The sequence below is a fragment of the Panthera leo genome, chromosome D4 (assembly GCF_018350215.1).
Source record: "Panthera leo isolate Ple1 chromosome D4, P.leo_Ple1_pat1.1, whole genome shotgun sequence".
Taxonomy (NCBI): domain Eukaryota; kingdom Metazoa; phylum Chordata; class Mammalia; order Carnivora; family Felidae; genus Panthera; species Panthera leo.
In genome coordinates, this window is record NC_056691.1 from 89,698,607 (window position 1) to 89,714,167 (window position 15,561).

The following is a 15,561-nucleotide window of genomic DNA, read 5'->3' on the forward strand; positions in this document are numbered from 1 at the left end:
GAGTCCAGTCAGCCTGACTTCAGAGCCCAGTGTCTAACCCAGGGCCACGGCAGCCTTAGAAACCCCGGGCAGGGGGCATCTGCCCGGGGTGGGGGGGGGGGGAGGCCCAGGGTGGGGCCTGCAGTCACTTCTGTTCCTGCCTGCCTCTCCCTCCTCCCTGCGCCCCTGCAGTGAGCTCTAAGGCGGGCAGAGCAAGGCGCCCTGGGGAGCCTGGCTTCATCCGAATAGCTCTGCTGTCTGGGAAATGCCTCCCACCCGCCCCTCGGCAGCCAGCCTCGCCTTGCCCCCTGCCCCCACCTGCCCCCTCTAAATAAACAGGACTGCCGTGTTAGCGGTTTCTGCCTCCCCTGCCGTGCGTCACAGTTATGAGACATTTATGGGCGCCTCGGGATCAGCCCTCAGCATCTCCCGGCAGACCGGGGTGGGCAGGGCTCGGAGGGGGCTCACCTCCTGCCTGCACCCCTGGCCTGGGGCCTGCACTCCCGGCTAGGCCAGCCTCCCCCAGTCCCAGAAGGACCCCGGCACATCTCAGGCCAGAAGAGTTCAGGGCAAAGGCCCAGGGAGGGGAAGCTTGTTTATTTTTCCCTTGTAAAACACAAATCAGACCGCAGGCAAGTTAGAAAATACAGAAGAGCGAAATAATAATAATTTTAAAATTAAAACCACCCACAATCCTCCATTCGGAGCTAATAACAGTTAATATTTTCTGATGTACAACCCTAGTACTTTTCCATAAAGCAAACCCACACAGTTTTTGCCAGCATTTGTTAAACCCAGTCACAAGCACCGTGGTCAGGCTTGACCATCCTTATTTCAAGGATCCTGGCAACGCAGCCGAGAAGTGGGCCTTATTAACAAAGCCATTTCACAGCCGGGAACACTGAGGCTCCAAAGGCGTCCTGGTCAGAGAGCTTAGGCACAGCCCAAAACCCAACTCCGGGTGACCTGAGCAGAAAAGATTATTCGAAGGCACGTGTCAGGGGAGCTAGATGTACGAAGGCAAGGCAGTGTCCCGCCCTCGGTGGCCAGAGGCCCTCGCTGCTGTCCCTGAGGGCCCAGATGCTGCCAGGGGCACTGCCCTTGTCCCAGGTCTGCCTCCTGCTGGGTCCTCACCAGGCGGGCCCTGCCTTGTGTCCGGCATTCCCCCCCCCCCCCCCCCCACCAAGGGAGATGGTCTCTCTTCCCCAGCCAGAGGAAAGGCACAAAGAAACAATGGCTCTCCAGCACAGAGAGGGTGGGCGAGCTGCCCGGAGTCACACAGCCAGGAAGAGGCAGAGTCCAGGGTGCCAGTCCAGTCCCTCCAGTGCAGAACCAAGCTTCTGCCGCTGAACTGCTGGCTGCTGCCTTTTGCCTCTGTTTTACTTCTTAGAATAATAAAGGCCTCAGCTTGTACACACCCTCCTTTACAGCCTGCTTTATAAAAATTGAGCGATGTGTCCTGAATACCGAAGGGGGGTCTTCTGCAGTTGAAAAAGAGACGCAAAACCCCGTTCTTTCTTTCTTGCTTCCTCCTGGAGCCCTCTTCCCGGGGCGCAGAACCAGTGCTCCAGGGCAACGAGACCCCAGCTCCTCACAGGGAGTCCCCCCTGCCTGGCCCAAGTGCAATTCCTACACGACGGGCCGACCAGGCCCCCAGGGTCCCTGTGACTGTGTTCCTGGTGGAACTCAGCTCTCCCCCCACCCTCGGCGTGTACTTGAGTCCCCTAAATTACGGGCTAACGACAACGAAGGCAGCTGGCCAGCACCACCTTAACCAAGTGACCAAACTCAGCATCACCAACAACGGGGCGAATGAATACTTCGTGCCTCCTGATCCCGTGCTGCGGGAGGGATACGCCAAAGCCTACCTGAGCCTGGGTGGCTCAGTCGGGGAAGTGTCCGACTCTCGATTTGGCTCAGGTCATGATCTCCCTGTTCCTGAGATCGAGCCCCGCGTCAGGCTCTGCGCTATGGCTCAGAGCCTGCTTAGGATTCTCTCTCTCCCTCTCTACCCTTTCCCTGCTCTCTCTCTCTCTCTCTCAAATAAATAAATAAGTAGTGTAATATTTTACATACAGGAAGCTGAAGAGACAGGACAACCAAATGTAAGGTGTGATCCTACATTGGTCCCAGAGTTAAAATCTGTTTAAAAACGACAGGAATTTGGGGATGATTGCAGAAATTTGACCACAGATTAGATAATCATAGCAAATGTAGATGACAGGATTGTTGTTCTGTTTTGAAAAGTCCTTATTCCTTGGAAATAAGTACTCCAGTATTTAGGAGTGGGGTATCATAGTATTGAAATTGTTCAGTGAAAACCAAAACTTAGATAGATGCGTAGAAAAAGTGTAACATGGTAAGATGCTGAGAACTGGTGAATCCAGGCAGAAGGCATTGAGGTATTCATCGCCCTATTTTAACGTTTCTTTACATTTAAAATTTTCAAAACAAAATGCTGGACAAAAATAAAAATTTGAAAATATTAATAGCGCTAACATAATGTGGTTGTATTTATGAGAAGTGGATAATACAATTATATCCCTTCCTCATGCCGTGCATAAAAATAAATTCAAGAGTGGGGCACCTGGGTGGCTTAGTTGAGCATCCAACTTCAGCTTAGGCCATGATCTCATGATCACGGGGTTCGAGCCCCGCGTCGGGCTCTGTGCTGACAGCTCGGAGCCTGGAGCCTGCTTTGGATTCTGTGTCTCCCTCTCTCTCTGCTCCTCCCCCGCTCATGCTCTGTCTCACTCCCTCAAAAATAAACATTAAAAAATTAAAACAAAAAAAATTCAGGAGGTTAAAAAGGCAAAAGGAATGCGTTGAAACCTTGGGAGACTGGTACATTCAACTACATTAAACTAAAGATCTTATATACCACAAAAGACACCAGGGAAACCGCACAAGCCATACCTGAGACAGGATATGGGAAATGCATGTAACAGATAAAAAAAAATAACATGGACAATATATTAAGAATTTCTTAAAAATTTACTTTTGAGAGAGAGAGACAGACCATGAGCAGGGGGAGGGGCAGAGCGGGAGACACAGAATCTGAAGCAGGCTCCAGGCGGTGAGCCCCATGCGGGGTTCAAACCCACCAGCCATGAGATCATGACCTGAGCCGACTTCAGACGCGGAACCGACTGAGCCACCCAGGCGCCCGGTAAGAATTCCTTTACAAAAGAAAAACATGCGGATATAAATCAGTGTATGATTTCGTATAATGTGCTTTTCCCCCCGAGTCCTGGCAGTTCCACTCCTAGGTAAGCCTCCTGGAGAAAATCCAGCATGAGGAGCGGGAACATGTATACAAGAGTGATCGGGGAAGTATTGAATGGGGAGTGATGATGAAAATAAACCAAACCCCTCAACCAGAGGCCGGATGGGGGAACTGCGGTGTGGCCCAGAGCAGTTACAGCGGAGGAGAGCGTCTCTCAGCCTCGGCGCTACTGACGTTTTGGGGGGGCATCGTTCCTGTGGGGGGGGGGGGCTGTCCTCGGACACTGGGACGTTACTTAGCACCCTTGGCTTGTGATAGACACCCCAGTTGTAACGACGGTACCCCCTCCACCTGAGAACCACTAAATTAGAGCTATGTGCATCACCATGGATAAATCTTAAAACATAGAGTGGCAAATTCAAATCACAGAAGGAGAGGTGCAGGAAGCATGCTATCCTTCATAAAAAGGCTAAAGCATACAAAATAAATGCGTCTCCGTTTTCCAGAGGAGGCTCAGAGAGGTGGGGCGACTTGCTAGGGTCAGAATGGAGCCGGAAGTGCTCTTCCTGGAACGTTTGGGCCATTCAAATAAGTTAGTCCCTAAGTTTATATACTTTTTTTTTTTTTTTTCTTCCGCGCACGCTGGCGCATCTTCTCGGATTCAATGCATCCACTGCTAGCACAGAGGGCGCTGGACGCCTTTTAATTTTGTCTCCCCCTCGGCCCCTCCCCGGGGACTTGTGGGGACTCGGCCCCCGGGTCAAACCAGCTTTGAGAGTAACCGATGTAGACGGGCGGCTTTCCGCCCTTCCCCCGGAGCCCGAGGTACAAATACAGGTGCCATTGCGCCCCGTTGCGCAGGGCCTGCATCCGAAAGGAACCCTGCCCCCTGTCTGCGAGCCCCTGTCGGCTGGCTCTGCCCTGCTCTGCTCTTTGAGTGCCGTCCCCGCCGCCCACCCGAGCAGGGGCGCAGGTCCGGGCAGGCCCCCTCCGCGGGCTGGGGGAGCAGGGAGCGGCCCGAGAGCGCCGCCCTGCCGGTGGCGACTTGCAGCGCACCTGGGCGGCTGGCGGGCACCTGGCACTGCGGGCGCCGCCGGAGCCCCCAGCGCAGCGCCCAGGTGGGTTAGACCCTGGGCGGGGGAGGGCGGCTGGGTGCTGGGTGCCCCCTGCCGTGCAGCCGCCCCTCTGGCCTTTAGTTCCTCGAGCCCCCGCTGCGTGCCCCGCACCTCCCCACTCCCGCTCCGGGGCGGGGGGGCGGGGGGGGGGGATCTGGCATGGGAAGGCCAGGAGGCCTGGTGGCTGCTGGGGTCGGGGTGCCCGGGAGGAACAGCGGTCCGCCGAGCCCAGGGGCGAGTGAACACCTGCATGGGGCGGCCCCAACCCCAGAGCGCCCCCACGCGGGAGGAATTGCTAACACAGCATTTCCCCGCAGGCTCCAGGGCAGCGCCGTTTGTAAGAGAGAATGACCAGAAGAACTGGGGTTTCCTTTAAAATAACATTATTTGGGGGACGCCCCGGGCGGGGGGGGGACTCGGTTAAGCGTTGCACTTCGGCTCAGGTCGTGACCTCTCAGCGCGTGAGTTCGAGCCCCACGTCGGGCTCTGTGCTGACAGCTCGGAGCCTGGAGCCCGCTTCGGATTCTGGGTCCCCCACTCTCTCTGCCCCTCCCCCCCCCACTCTCTTTCAAAAAGTAAACATTCAAAATTTTTTTAAAAAAAGAACATTTTTATTACAAAAATAATTCACGCTCACTATACAACCAATGGAAAAATGAAAAACAAATACAGAATAAACTTCCAAATACTCCCTAGAATAGGCAGGGCACAGAGGATTTTTAGGGTGGTGAAACTGTCCTGTACGTCCATGACCGGGAGTGGCCTATGTGTGTTATCACACGTCCCCCCGAACCCATGGAATGTAGGCGAGCGAACCCCAGTGTAGACCCCGGACTTCAGGTGATAATGACTTGGTGCGGATTCAGTGGCTGAGACCCACGAACACTCCGGAGAGGAGGGCTGCTGTCGGGTTGGCTGTGGATGTGTGTGGGGAGGGGGCTCTCTGGAGAATTCTCTGCACCTTCCTCTCCTCTTGATGTGAACCTAAAATTGCTCTCAGAAACAAAACCTTTTTTTTTTTCCTTAAAAAAAATGTTTTTAATGTTTATTCACTTTTGAGAAGGGGGAAGAGGGGCACAGAGAGAAGGGAACAGAGGATCCGAAGCAGGCTCTGCGCGGACAGCGCGGTGCGGGGCTCGAACTCACGAACGGGGAGATCGTGACCCGAGCCGAAGTCGGATGCTCAACCGACTGAGCCCCCCGGGCGCCCCAGAAATAAAATCCATTAAAAAGGAACCAACAACTGGGGCACCCGGGGGGGCTCAGTGGGTTGAGCATCCGACTCTTGCTTTCGGCTCAGGTCGTGATCTCACCGTTCATGAGACTGAGACCCCGGTCGGGCTCTGCGCTGACAGCACGGAGCCTGCCTGGGGTTCTCTCTCTCCGCTCTCTCTGCCCCCTCTCTGCTCGCGCGCCCTCTCAAAATAAACTTTGGGAAAAAAACAACCTACCTACCTAACCCTTGTTAAACATGTTGGTCCTTTTAGGTATTTTTTTCCTATTAAAAAATCAATCTACTGTGTATACGCACATAGAGAACAAAAATAGAACCACCCCTTACCTACCACCATATTGTGAACCTTTTCCGTGTGGATAAAAACGATGGAAAACCATATTGGGGGGGGGGTCTGTCACTGCCCTAGAGGGGTGCCAGGGTTCGCCCCTCCCCTGCTGTTGGTTGCAACGCCATGCTGGGGACTTGTAACATATGTGCACTGGGCATCCTCTTTCTATCTCATTCTTCCTGGCAGGAAAGCACTGACTTGGGGGGACTTGGGCCACATTCAGCTCACACGGGAGCTGGAAGTCTACGGGCGGGCGGGCGGGAAAGGGGGTGGACGTGCCGAGGGGGGGCCGAGGGCAGGCTGGAATCCGCAAGGTGGGCTGGAGCCCGTGTCAGTCGGCCCGCGGTTCCGGAGATGGGGGCGTCCCTCGGGAGAAGCTGGGGCCCTCGGTCGTGGAGCCAACAGCCAACCTGGCTCAGGCACTGGAGAAGCGCCACGAGGACCCGGGAAGGAGGACCCACGCCAGCCAGCCAGCGGTAAGTGACAAGAGGCGTGGGTTACGACGGCGCCCGAAGCTTCTACCCCGACCTTCAGAGCCCGTGCTTCTTTTCTGGCCTCAAGTCACACGCAGTGTCTCTCGTGGCCCATCCTAAAGAGAACGTCCAGGGAGCTCTGCCTACCCAAGGTGACAACTGAGAAACTACAGCTGCCTGGATGCTCGTGTCCCCCTCCCCTCCCTTCGTATGTTGACATCCTCCCCCCGCAAGGCGATGGTATGAGGAGGTGGGGCCTTTGGCAGGCGACTAGGTCATGACGACGGACGCTCAAGAGTGGCCTTAGTGCCCTTATAAAAGAGTCCCCAGAGGGGGCACCTGGCTGGCTCAGTCTCCCTCTCTCTGCCCCTCCCCCATGTGCGAGCGCTCTCCCTCAAACAATAAACATTAAAAAAATAAAAAAATAAAAAATAATAAAAAAAAAAAGGAGCCCCCGGGTGGCTCCGTCGGTTGAGCGTCCGACTTCGGCTCAGGTCACGATCTCACGGTTCGTGGGCTCGAGCCCCGCGTCGGGCTCTGTGCCGACAGCTCGGAGCCTGGAGCCTGCTTCGGATTCTGGGTCTCCCTCTCTCTCTGCTCCTCCCCCGCTCCTGCTCGCTTCCTCCCTCTCGCTCTCAAAAATAAACATCACAAAACAATTTTTTTTAATTAAAAGAAAATTCTAGGGTGGAGCCGGGAGTGGCATTTTCAAGAGCTCCCCAGGTGACTCCGAGGTGCGGGCCCCAGGTTGAAATCCACACGTTAAGGATCCCGTGTGCAGCAGGGTCGCTGAGAAACAAAGGCAAGTGCGTCTGCCAGCACGGCCGGGCTTGCGCCGCGGGGCACAGGGCACACCGGACAGCCTCCCGGGGCTCCGAACACCCCATCCGTCTACGGACACCGTTTACGCCATTTGATGCGGCACACGCCTCTGTCCAGGACAGGGTGACAGCAACTCAGGGCCTTTAAAGGTTATGGAGGGATCCCTGGTGAACAGAAACTGCTGCTGTGGTCCTGCACGACACATAAATTCCACAGGAGCTGAGGCTACATTTTAGGTTCCTCCCTGAATTATTTATTCCTCGAAGAATGAATGGGGACACCCAGGAGGTGGCGGGGACTGCGTGGGTGACTCGGTCAGAAGTGACTTTAAAAACGACCGCTACAGATGTTGCAGTAATGAGCCCCACAAGCGAAAGGGCCGTCAGAGCACTCACCAGGTCACCCGGCAGATTTAGGATGCCCCCTAAGTCCCCATTCGTCATTTCACCCTCCCCGGGTGCGCGCATCCGGAATGAGCGCGTGCCCTCGAACAGGCGGTGTGGCCAAGCCTGATGACACTCCCCGAAGCTACTGCTTTTATGAAGGCGCCCCACGGTTGCTGCCATCGGACGTCTGCACCCTGTCCCCCATCATGACTCTGGGAGCTCCGCTCACGCCTGCCCAGCCTCTCCCGCTCTCCCCGGTCTCAGCCTAAAGGTGAGTGTGCTCTTTTGTCGAATCAAGCCTCAAAACAGGACCGGCCACCACGGATGGTCATGAACACTTTGTGACCTCACGGCTGGGATTTCACAGAGAGCCGGGGTGGGGGTGGGGGTGGGGGAAGGGGGCTGGAGAACAGACCTGCGTAAAGCAAATCCCCCCCACCCACCCCCCACCCCCCGGCAGTAATTTCCGCCTAAGACAAATCAAGTGACCCAAAGCACGCTGGTTAGGACACTGCACCTGACCCCGTCATATGTAGCTCCTAACTCAGGCCAGTTTTCTTATTTCCACGTTTAATTTCACCATTTTCTCTTCAAAGGTGTGTTTTCACAAAGACCAGAGGGCTACTGTTCACCGAATCCCAGCTACGAATTCAGAGCATTAGAAAGAATTATCAAAGCTGCAGCCAAAAATTATCATCTACACGGCTAATTTTAGAAAATAGTTTAGTACATTTTTGTTATAAAATTCATTTACAGGAGGTTATTCACATGTACTAATCAAATCTGCTCCTGGTAATACATGAAAACATATTCACCAAATAAACCATGCACAGTAAAGCCAAGGAAGGTTGTATACAAAGAGGCAAAACAAGCGTTTGAGTAGGATGTATTCGTGGTGAAATGAACGAACACGGAAAGAAAACGGGGCACTTCCTTCCAACGCCACGGCAAGGACGAAGAAAACAGCCGTATTTTTCACTCTGCGAGAACGACACTGTTCTGACCGCCACCACCAGAGAGGCGCCCGTACGAAATGATTTATGCCAACATTTTTACCAACCAGAACAACAAACAGTTTCAAATGCGGGATCAGGCGGGACTGTGCTCCCAGGGAGGGGCTGTCGGGACACAGACTGGGCGGGTGGCGAACCGACAGAAGAACACAGCGCCAGGACGGGTGTTAACATTGGGGCCCAGGAAAGAGCACGGCCCGGGTTTGGCACTTCTCTCTTCATTTCTGTGCTGCACCAGCAGAGGGAGAAGTTCCTGACCCCAGCTCTGCCTGTCACTGTCACGCCTTTTAGGAGCCTACGGAGTTCTTCGACCCTTTAAATCGTCACCACCAAGCATCCGCTCAATGAGGCATCTTACAAGATAGCAGCAAAGTGAACTCAAACTAACAATGAGGTTTAGTGCCAAAGGCACATGCGGGAAGCTTACAGAGCCCCTGACTCAGACGGAGTGGGGCTCGCCCTGCACCCCACACCCTGCGCTTACACTGCGTGGCCAAGGACAAGTGTTCTGCCCACCAACGGGGGACGGAGCACGTGCCCCAGGGCCAGGAGTGTTTGCCCAAGACCAGCAGCCGTCTGGACCCCGCTGGGCGGGACGTGGGTCACAGAAGGTAGGTTTAAAACTCCTGGCAAATGTGTTAAAGCTCTTAAACAACCAGTTTCAGTAGAAGATCTGACACAAAGCCCCCTTGGCTTAAAAAGCAGAGGACAGCATTTTAAACGGTGCATGTGGATCTCCAGGGGTCTGGTCTCCTCCCCAGAGTAGCTAACGGGCTGCCTAGCAGTCGCTACAAACCACTGGTTCTGACGAGTGTCACCCGCTACCGTGCACCCTCACGTCTGACCCTGCGGTCAGACAGGCCTCCCGTGTCCAGACAAACGTCCGCTCGCCACGGCACTCCCCTCCACAACAGCACCATCCCCTCCGATCAGATGATCCTGCCGCACTGGTGTACTGGCAGCAGGTAACGAGGGCCCCAGAGCTCACAGGAAACCTGTCCGCTCTCTTCCTGGGTCTCAACCTCACATGTCTGCACTCTTCTCCTCTTTTCAGAGACAGGGATTTCCTGCCCACAATATTCTATCTGGCCTGCCCTCTCGGGTCCCAGGCTGCCCGGTTAGTGACCAGAATCCCTTGGGGGGGGGGGGGGGGGAGTAACAGGCAGTTCCTCTCGCTCCCCCCAAAACAAACTGGTCGGATTCTCCCGGCAACCGGCAAGCTTTCACACCCAAGCCTCGGTGGCTCTTCCAGGGTCCCCCCCTGCACGGATCTGGCACCTGACGACCACTGGACTTGTAACCCACCGGTTTCGGGATGCTCACAATACGCTGGGGGGCATCTGAATGGTATCTCAAGAGTGATTCTTTCATTTCGTATTCTTCTACCTCAAGGGGAAATCAGAATTTTAGCTCGAAACCCATGTGTTCCCTGAAACAGGCAGATGAACTCATCAGAGAAACGTAATATTCTGTGCCAAGGAGCCTCATCTAAAAACACCCAACATCAGCAGAACTTCACCTAACATAGCTCTGCTTCCTGAAGGTTCCCCCAGGAGACTCCACTTGTTTTTTTAAACAGAACTAGAGACATCTGACCCACCAGCATTAACTGAGCTTACTGCACACTACCCAGGCTGAAGAGTCTGTCTTGCCATAACAATGTTTGAAAGGGCCTGCTGTCCTCCTCCTCCTCCTCCTGCCCCTTTTTATTTTTTTTAGATATAAAGTTTGTTCTGTTGGAAATGAGCAACATTTTAAGCAGGGGAAAGAAAACCGGTCTACTAGATTACATTTTAAAAGGATTTTGTTATTTGCTATACAAATGTACACTTCAACTTTTACACCATCCACTCAGTCTCCCTTACTATACAAGAACAAGAGATCAACGTTTTAAGTCTTCAAGGACAATATAACGGACACACAAACGCCCTCGACAGCTTTTGCGGCTGACAGAAGATATCGAAGATACCGAGAGGTTCAGGTGTTAGGATACGTTTTCCATGTTTTCCAACAGCACACAAACTCCTTTAAGGACAAAAATAATCTGATCTGGACAGTCCCATTAGTGGTCATCTTAAGTTTGCGATGATGCTGGGGCTGACCATCTCTGTCACTTGGCTTTACTATAAAAACTTTCTTTTCTTGGAACCACTGGCTTCCTCCTCCAGTCTCCTGTTGTCCCAGCCAGAGCGCCTCTTCGGGTGACGGCTCTCGGGGCTCTGCGTCTCCCGGTCCCCTTCGCTGAAAGCCCTGGTCTCTCTCCTGCGGCTGAGCCCTCCTTCCCAGTCACATGCTCTTTTACTAGCGGAGACATCCGTACCGGCAGCTGGAGGCTCCCACTGCACGGGAGGGTTCTGGTTGCTCAGCGTGGTCCCTCTGGCGGTGGACAGCTGGGCACCACCCAGGTCCTGGTGACTCAGAGGGAAGCCTGGCTCCCCCGAGGGAGGTGTGGCCCCAGGATGCTGGGGGCTCAGGGGCTGCGGATCCCTCGGGCATGTCCCTTTGGCTTCGGGGTCTATGCCCAGCCTCCTAAGCAGTCGTGGGTCCCGAAGCCGGTCCTGAATAGGAGGTCTTTCAGGGTCCTTGGTGGTAACAGTACCAGTGGATTCCTTACAGCCAGAAGGCACGTGATACAGGGAGGAAGGGAAAGACGTCTTGGCAAATTCACCGTCTGGCTTGCTGCTGGGCAAGCCACCCTGGGGTCTGGCCACCTCCGGGGCCACGGTGGGCGGGTGAGTCAGACTTCTCTGCAGGACGGGCTTGAGTTTCAGAATCTTGGCTGCGTCGTGCCTGTAGTTTTTGTCGCACGTCTTGACAATGGCACCCCGCTTCTGTGCGTCCTGAATCAGGTGATTCCAGTGCTGATTTTCCTAGAAACAGACAAGGGAGAGACAGTTACACACCCCCAAAACTCTCATATGCTTGGGAAGCATGAGGTTTCTGCTTTCATTTCTGAACAACAATAAATACACTTCATGACTAGGCTCTCAAGAATCCACTAAAGGAAAGAGAAGTCCAGACACAGAAAGAAGCCATGTTATCAGAAAAGAGCCCTGGTCACCGCCTATAAGAAAGAACTTCCCCCATTTTACCACGTTACTGGTGCCGTGTGGTCACTGGCTGTTACACAGACCGTACCAGTTGCCAGCAGCCACAAGGAGCTATTTAAATTTCAATTAATTAAATTAAATTAAGAAATGCACTTCCTCAGTTGCAGCAGCCACATTTCAAGTGCTCAGTGGCTACATGTGCCTCGTGGTTAGTGACTGGATGGTACGGGCACAGAACAGCTCTGTCATCCCAGAAAGTTCCTCGGACACTGTTGATCTAGAGTCTTGCCTGCTTCTCGAAAGGCTAATATGCTGGAGCAAGAAAGCTTGGTGCCAGAAAGCCCTAACTTTTGGGTGCATGTGACTGTTCTAGAAAGAGGCCCATAGCTGCCACTGAATTCCCAAAGGCCTCCTAGACTCCAAAGGCACTAAACCATCTTCATCCACTGAGACAACTATTCCACAGATTTTTCCCACCTTCCTGGAGGAGCTCAAGTTATGAGAGGCACACCTAAGGAGAAGAAAACCCACCAGCATGCATTCTCGTCACTTCCTGTTAGACCTGGCTTGGCAATAAATTGCTGCTTTACAGTTATTAGAACGTGGGCATCCTTAGAAAGAGGAGCGTGCATGAGAGGAAAAAACACAAAGCCTGAAGGGAAGAGGAGGGGGAGGAGGGGGAGGAGGGGGAGGAGGGGGAGGAGGAGGGGAGGAGGGGAGGAGGGGGAGGAGGAGGGGAAGAGGGAAAGGGGGAGGGGGAGGGGGGAGGGGAGGGGGGAGGGGGGAGGGGGAAGAGGAGGAGGAGGAAGATGAGGAAGAGGAGGAAAGAGGGGAAGGGGGAGGACAGGGAGGAGGAAGGGGGAAGAGGGGGAGAGGAGGGGAAGGAGAAGCGAAGGAGGAAGAGGAGGACGATGAGGAAGGAGGGGGAGGGAGAAGAGAAGGAGCGAGAGGAGGACGGCAAAGACCACAGCTGTCCACTGTCCGCTGTCCTCGCGGGGGCTCCCGTCCTATTCATAAAGGTGGGGAAGGGCAGCAATTTTAACTGGCTGCATGACCTGGGTCAAGCGGGCGTCTCTGAGCCTGTTTCCTCATCTGTAAAATAGGAATGATGTTTTATTTAACTGATTCTGAAGTGCACACCGTGTTCACATTTTACCATTTCTGAATCTGGGGTGCCTACCAGCCAGGGCGCAGTCTCCGAGTAACTGATCCTAGAGGAATTCCTGGCTAGGCAACCACGACCCCTCGACTTTCAGTCAATAAACCACCTGAAGGAAGAAGGACTCCCAGCTCTTGCCTGAAAACCTACCCACAGAAATGTTCTGATGAGACAAAAAAGTACCAGCATCAACTCCTGGAGAACGGAGACCAGGGGCTGGAGGAGAACCCCGGAGACCGTGGGGGGTACTCTTAGGGAACGCCTTCTGATGGCACAGGGCACAGGGGCACGGCCTGTGCGTCAAGGAGGCCACGTGACCGTGACCCGGGAAATGGTCACGTAGCGCCAGACTCGGAAGGTGACGTACTTTTAGGGATCTCTCAACCTGTTCATCTGGTCTGTATTTTTTCTCTTTTCTGCACAAACAAGAGTGACCTACGTCTGTCTAAACAAGACTAGAAGAGTTCTTTTAATAAATATAAAAGTTCTAAGTGGAAATAAAGCGTCACAGCCTAAGAGTAGCACATAACTAGTGACTTATGTCATAATGGCTTCTTGGATTGGACGAACCACAGTATCGATGCCGACCTCACAGCATCTCGTTCCGCTCGAAGGGCCGCGTCGGTAACACGCAAGGCCGGGGCCGGCGCGCACCGCGCAGGCCCGCGAGCCAGGCTCCGCGGCTCGGATCTCTTTCTCGCTCCGGAGAGCTCCAGAGATGCTCACCCTGTGGCCGAAACACAGGTGTGACACGAAGCAGATGCTCTTGCCGTCTCTGCCACGTCTCCGGCACCTAAAGGTGGTGTTTGATCGGATTCTGAGAGCACAAAAACGGTTCTGAGTAAGGGCTATCACTCTTGGTTTCTCAGAGAAAACCAAGTGCCTTCGTCATTGGTTCTGTTTCCAGAAGGAAAACTGGGGTAAGCATAAAAAACAAAAACAGAGACAAAAACATAGGAAAAAGGCTCCAAGGACTGCGGAAGTTAAGTTGGAAAACCCAAGTGATAAACTGGGACTTTTTTTATTGTATTCTTTCTCCACCTTTTTACAGCGCTGGCTTCCCAGAGTGAAGACCTCCCCCACGCGCTCTCGGGGCCCTGCCGCCCGGACTCTGTCCTGCCCGGTCATCCGACCGCAGGCCGCACTGCCAGGGCCCAAACTCCTGGGTGCCAAATGGAAGGGGGCGGTGGGAACAGGGGAGCCCACAGAGGCTCCTTTAATCAGGGCACACACAACACAAGTGCCATGTTAGCTTCCAGGTTTAAACACTGCCAAAATTCAAAAATTTTATTACTAAAAATAGTAATAGGTCAACCAACTGATAAGAAATCACGTTTTCACACACAGATCCTTACGGTCCCAGGAAAAATAATTCTACAAAAAACCTTTTATTTTGAGGTGACTGTAGATTCACAGGAAGTTGCGAACAAAGTACAGAGAAGTTCACGCTTCACACAGTCTCCCCAGTTATGAAAATGTTTTTCCAACTTCCAGCTGATGTATAAATGTTCGTGGCAGAGAGATAGAATAGTGAGACAAGTAATTACAAAAATATATGCCCCACTGAATCTTATCCTCAACAAGTACAAGTGGAAATTCAATTTCAAAAGCAAAGGGAGTCCTACGGCTATCTGTTCTGCTGGACGCTTTTAAGAGCAACGTAAAGATTTATTTTTAATGGTTATTTCACAATGTCAGGATTTAGAACATGCTAGAAACAAAATCTTTAAACTTCTAACAAGTTTTTCATAGCGACTTAAAAACAGGTGGTACCGGCAGCCTTCAAAAATTCTTTCAACGGGGCACCCAAACAAGAAAACCTGAAAAGCACAGATGCAGGGAAGAAGTACACGGGCAAGACAGCGTCGGAATGCCCTCTGGTGGCACGAAGCCGGAAAGTAGGGGGAAAACCGGGGAAAAACAAAACGAATGCGTTGGCTCCACTCCTACGATAACCAAAGACCGTGTTAGACACTGAAATTCGACAGGTCCGAAGCTATTACCCCTAAGGAGACGGGCAGCAAGCATCTGCTTTCCCGGGCCGTGACATCACCAAATGAGGCCGCGCTCCGCCCACCACGGACGGACGCAAACCTGCCGCCTCTCCTAGAGGGGCTCCGCCACGGCCCCCACCCGGGGGACACAGAGCGCGCGGCACACAGGAGGGACGACCCGCGCGCGCTCGCAAGCTCCCTCCCGCTGGCCTGAAGCTGGGCCAGTAACAACCAGGTGAGCTGAGCGCCCGCTAAGTGCCCACAGCTGTCCAAGCACTTCACGTATGGATTGACTATCTCAACAGTCCCCGGATGGGAGACTTTCTTCTTTTTGAAAAAGGTCACCTTGAGAACAGACCATGGGTACCTGGGCCTTGGACCGGGGCAGGGTGAGCGGTCAGCACCCAGGCAGAAGCTGCTGGAGCGCAGAACCACCAGGGGGAAGAGGCTCATTATTCTGTAACCCTGCAATCACTTGCGTTTTGATGGAAAATAAAAACGAAACCTTGAGCCAGCCTCGGTTAACCATGGGCAGACTCTGGAGTCCTCTGGTCCCAGGAATGCACGTACCATCAAGGTCCTTAAATGTCCGAGGATGAAGAGGCTGTACTTGGCTCGTGTAATGGTGACATTCAATCTTTGCAAACTTGCCAGAAATCTAAGTGGTAAAAAAAAAAAAAAAAAAAAAAAGTTACTTCTTTCTGCAGAATGACTTAGCATGTGAGTGTAGGTGAGTCACAGACACACACATCAGACAGCTTTTCTCGGGCTCCTTCTCC

At 53.4% G+C, this 15,561-nt stretch overlaps 1 protein-coding gene across 7 annotated transcripts in view; it reads right to left on the reverse strand.

Annotated features, from left to right (window-relative positions):
- Positions 1–8,272: 8,272 nt before the first annotated feature.
- The window catches only part of SETX (senataxin), a 64,719-nt gene continuing 57,430 nt past the window's right edge, over positions 8,273–15,561 (reverse strand). For all 7 annotated transcript variants that reach the window (XM_042913970.1, XM_042913971.1, XM_042913967.1 and 4 more), the window contains 2 exons: positions 15,353–15,440; positions 8,273–11,449 (listed from right to left, as the gene is read on the reverse strand). In XM_042913970.1, the coding sequence (XP_042769904.1) occupies positions 10,703–11,449; positions 15,353–15,440 (835 nt within the window). In that variant the 3' untranslated portion in view covers positions 8,273–10,702. The remainder of the gene's footprint in view (positions 11,450–15,352; positions 15,441–15,561) is intronic.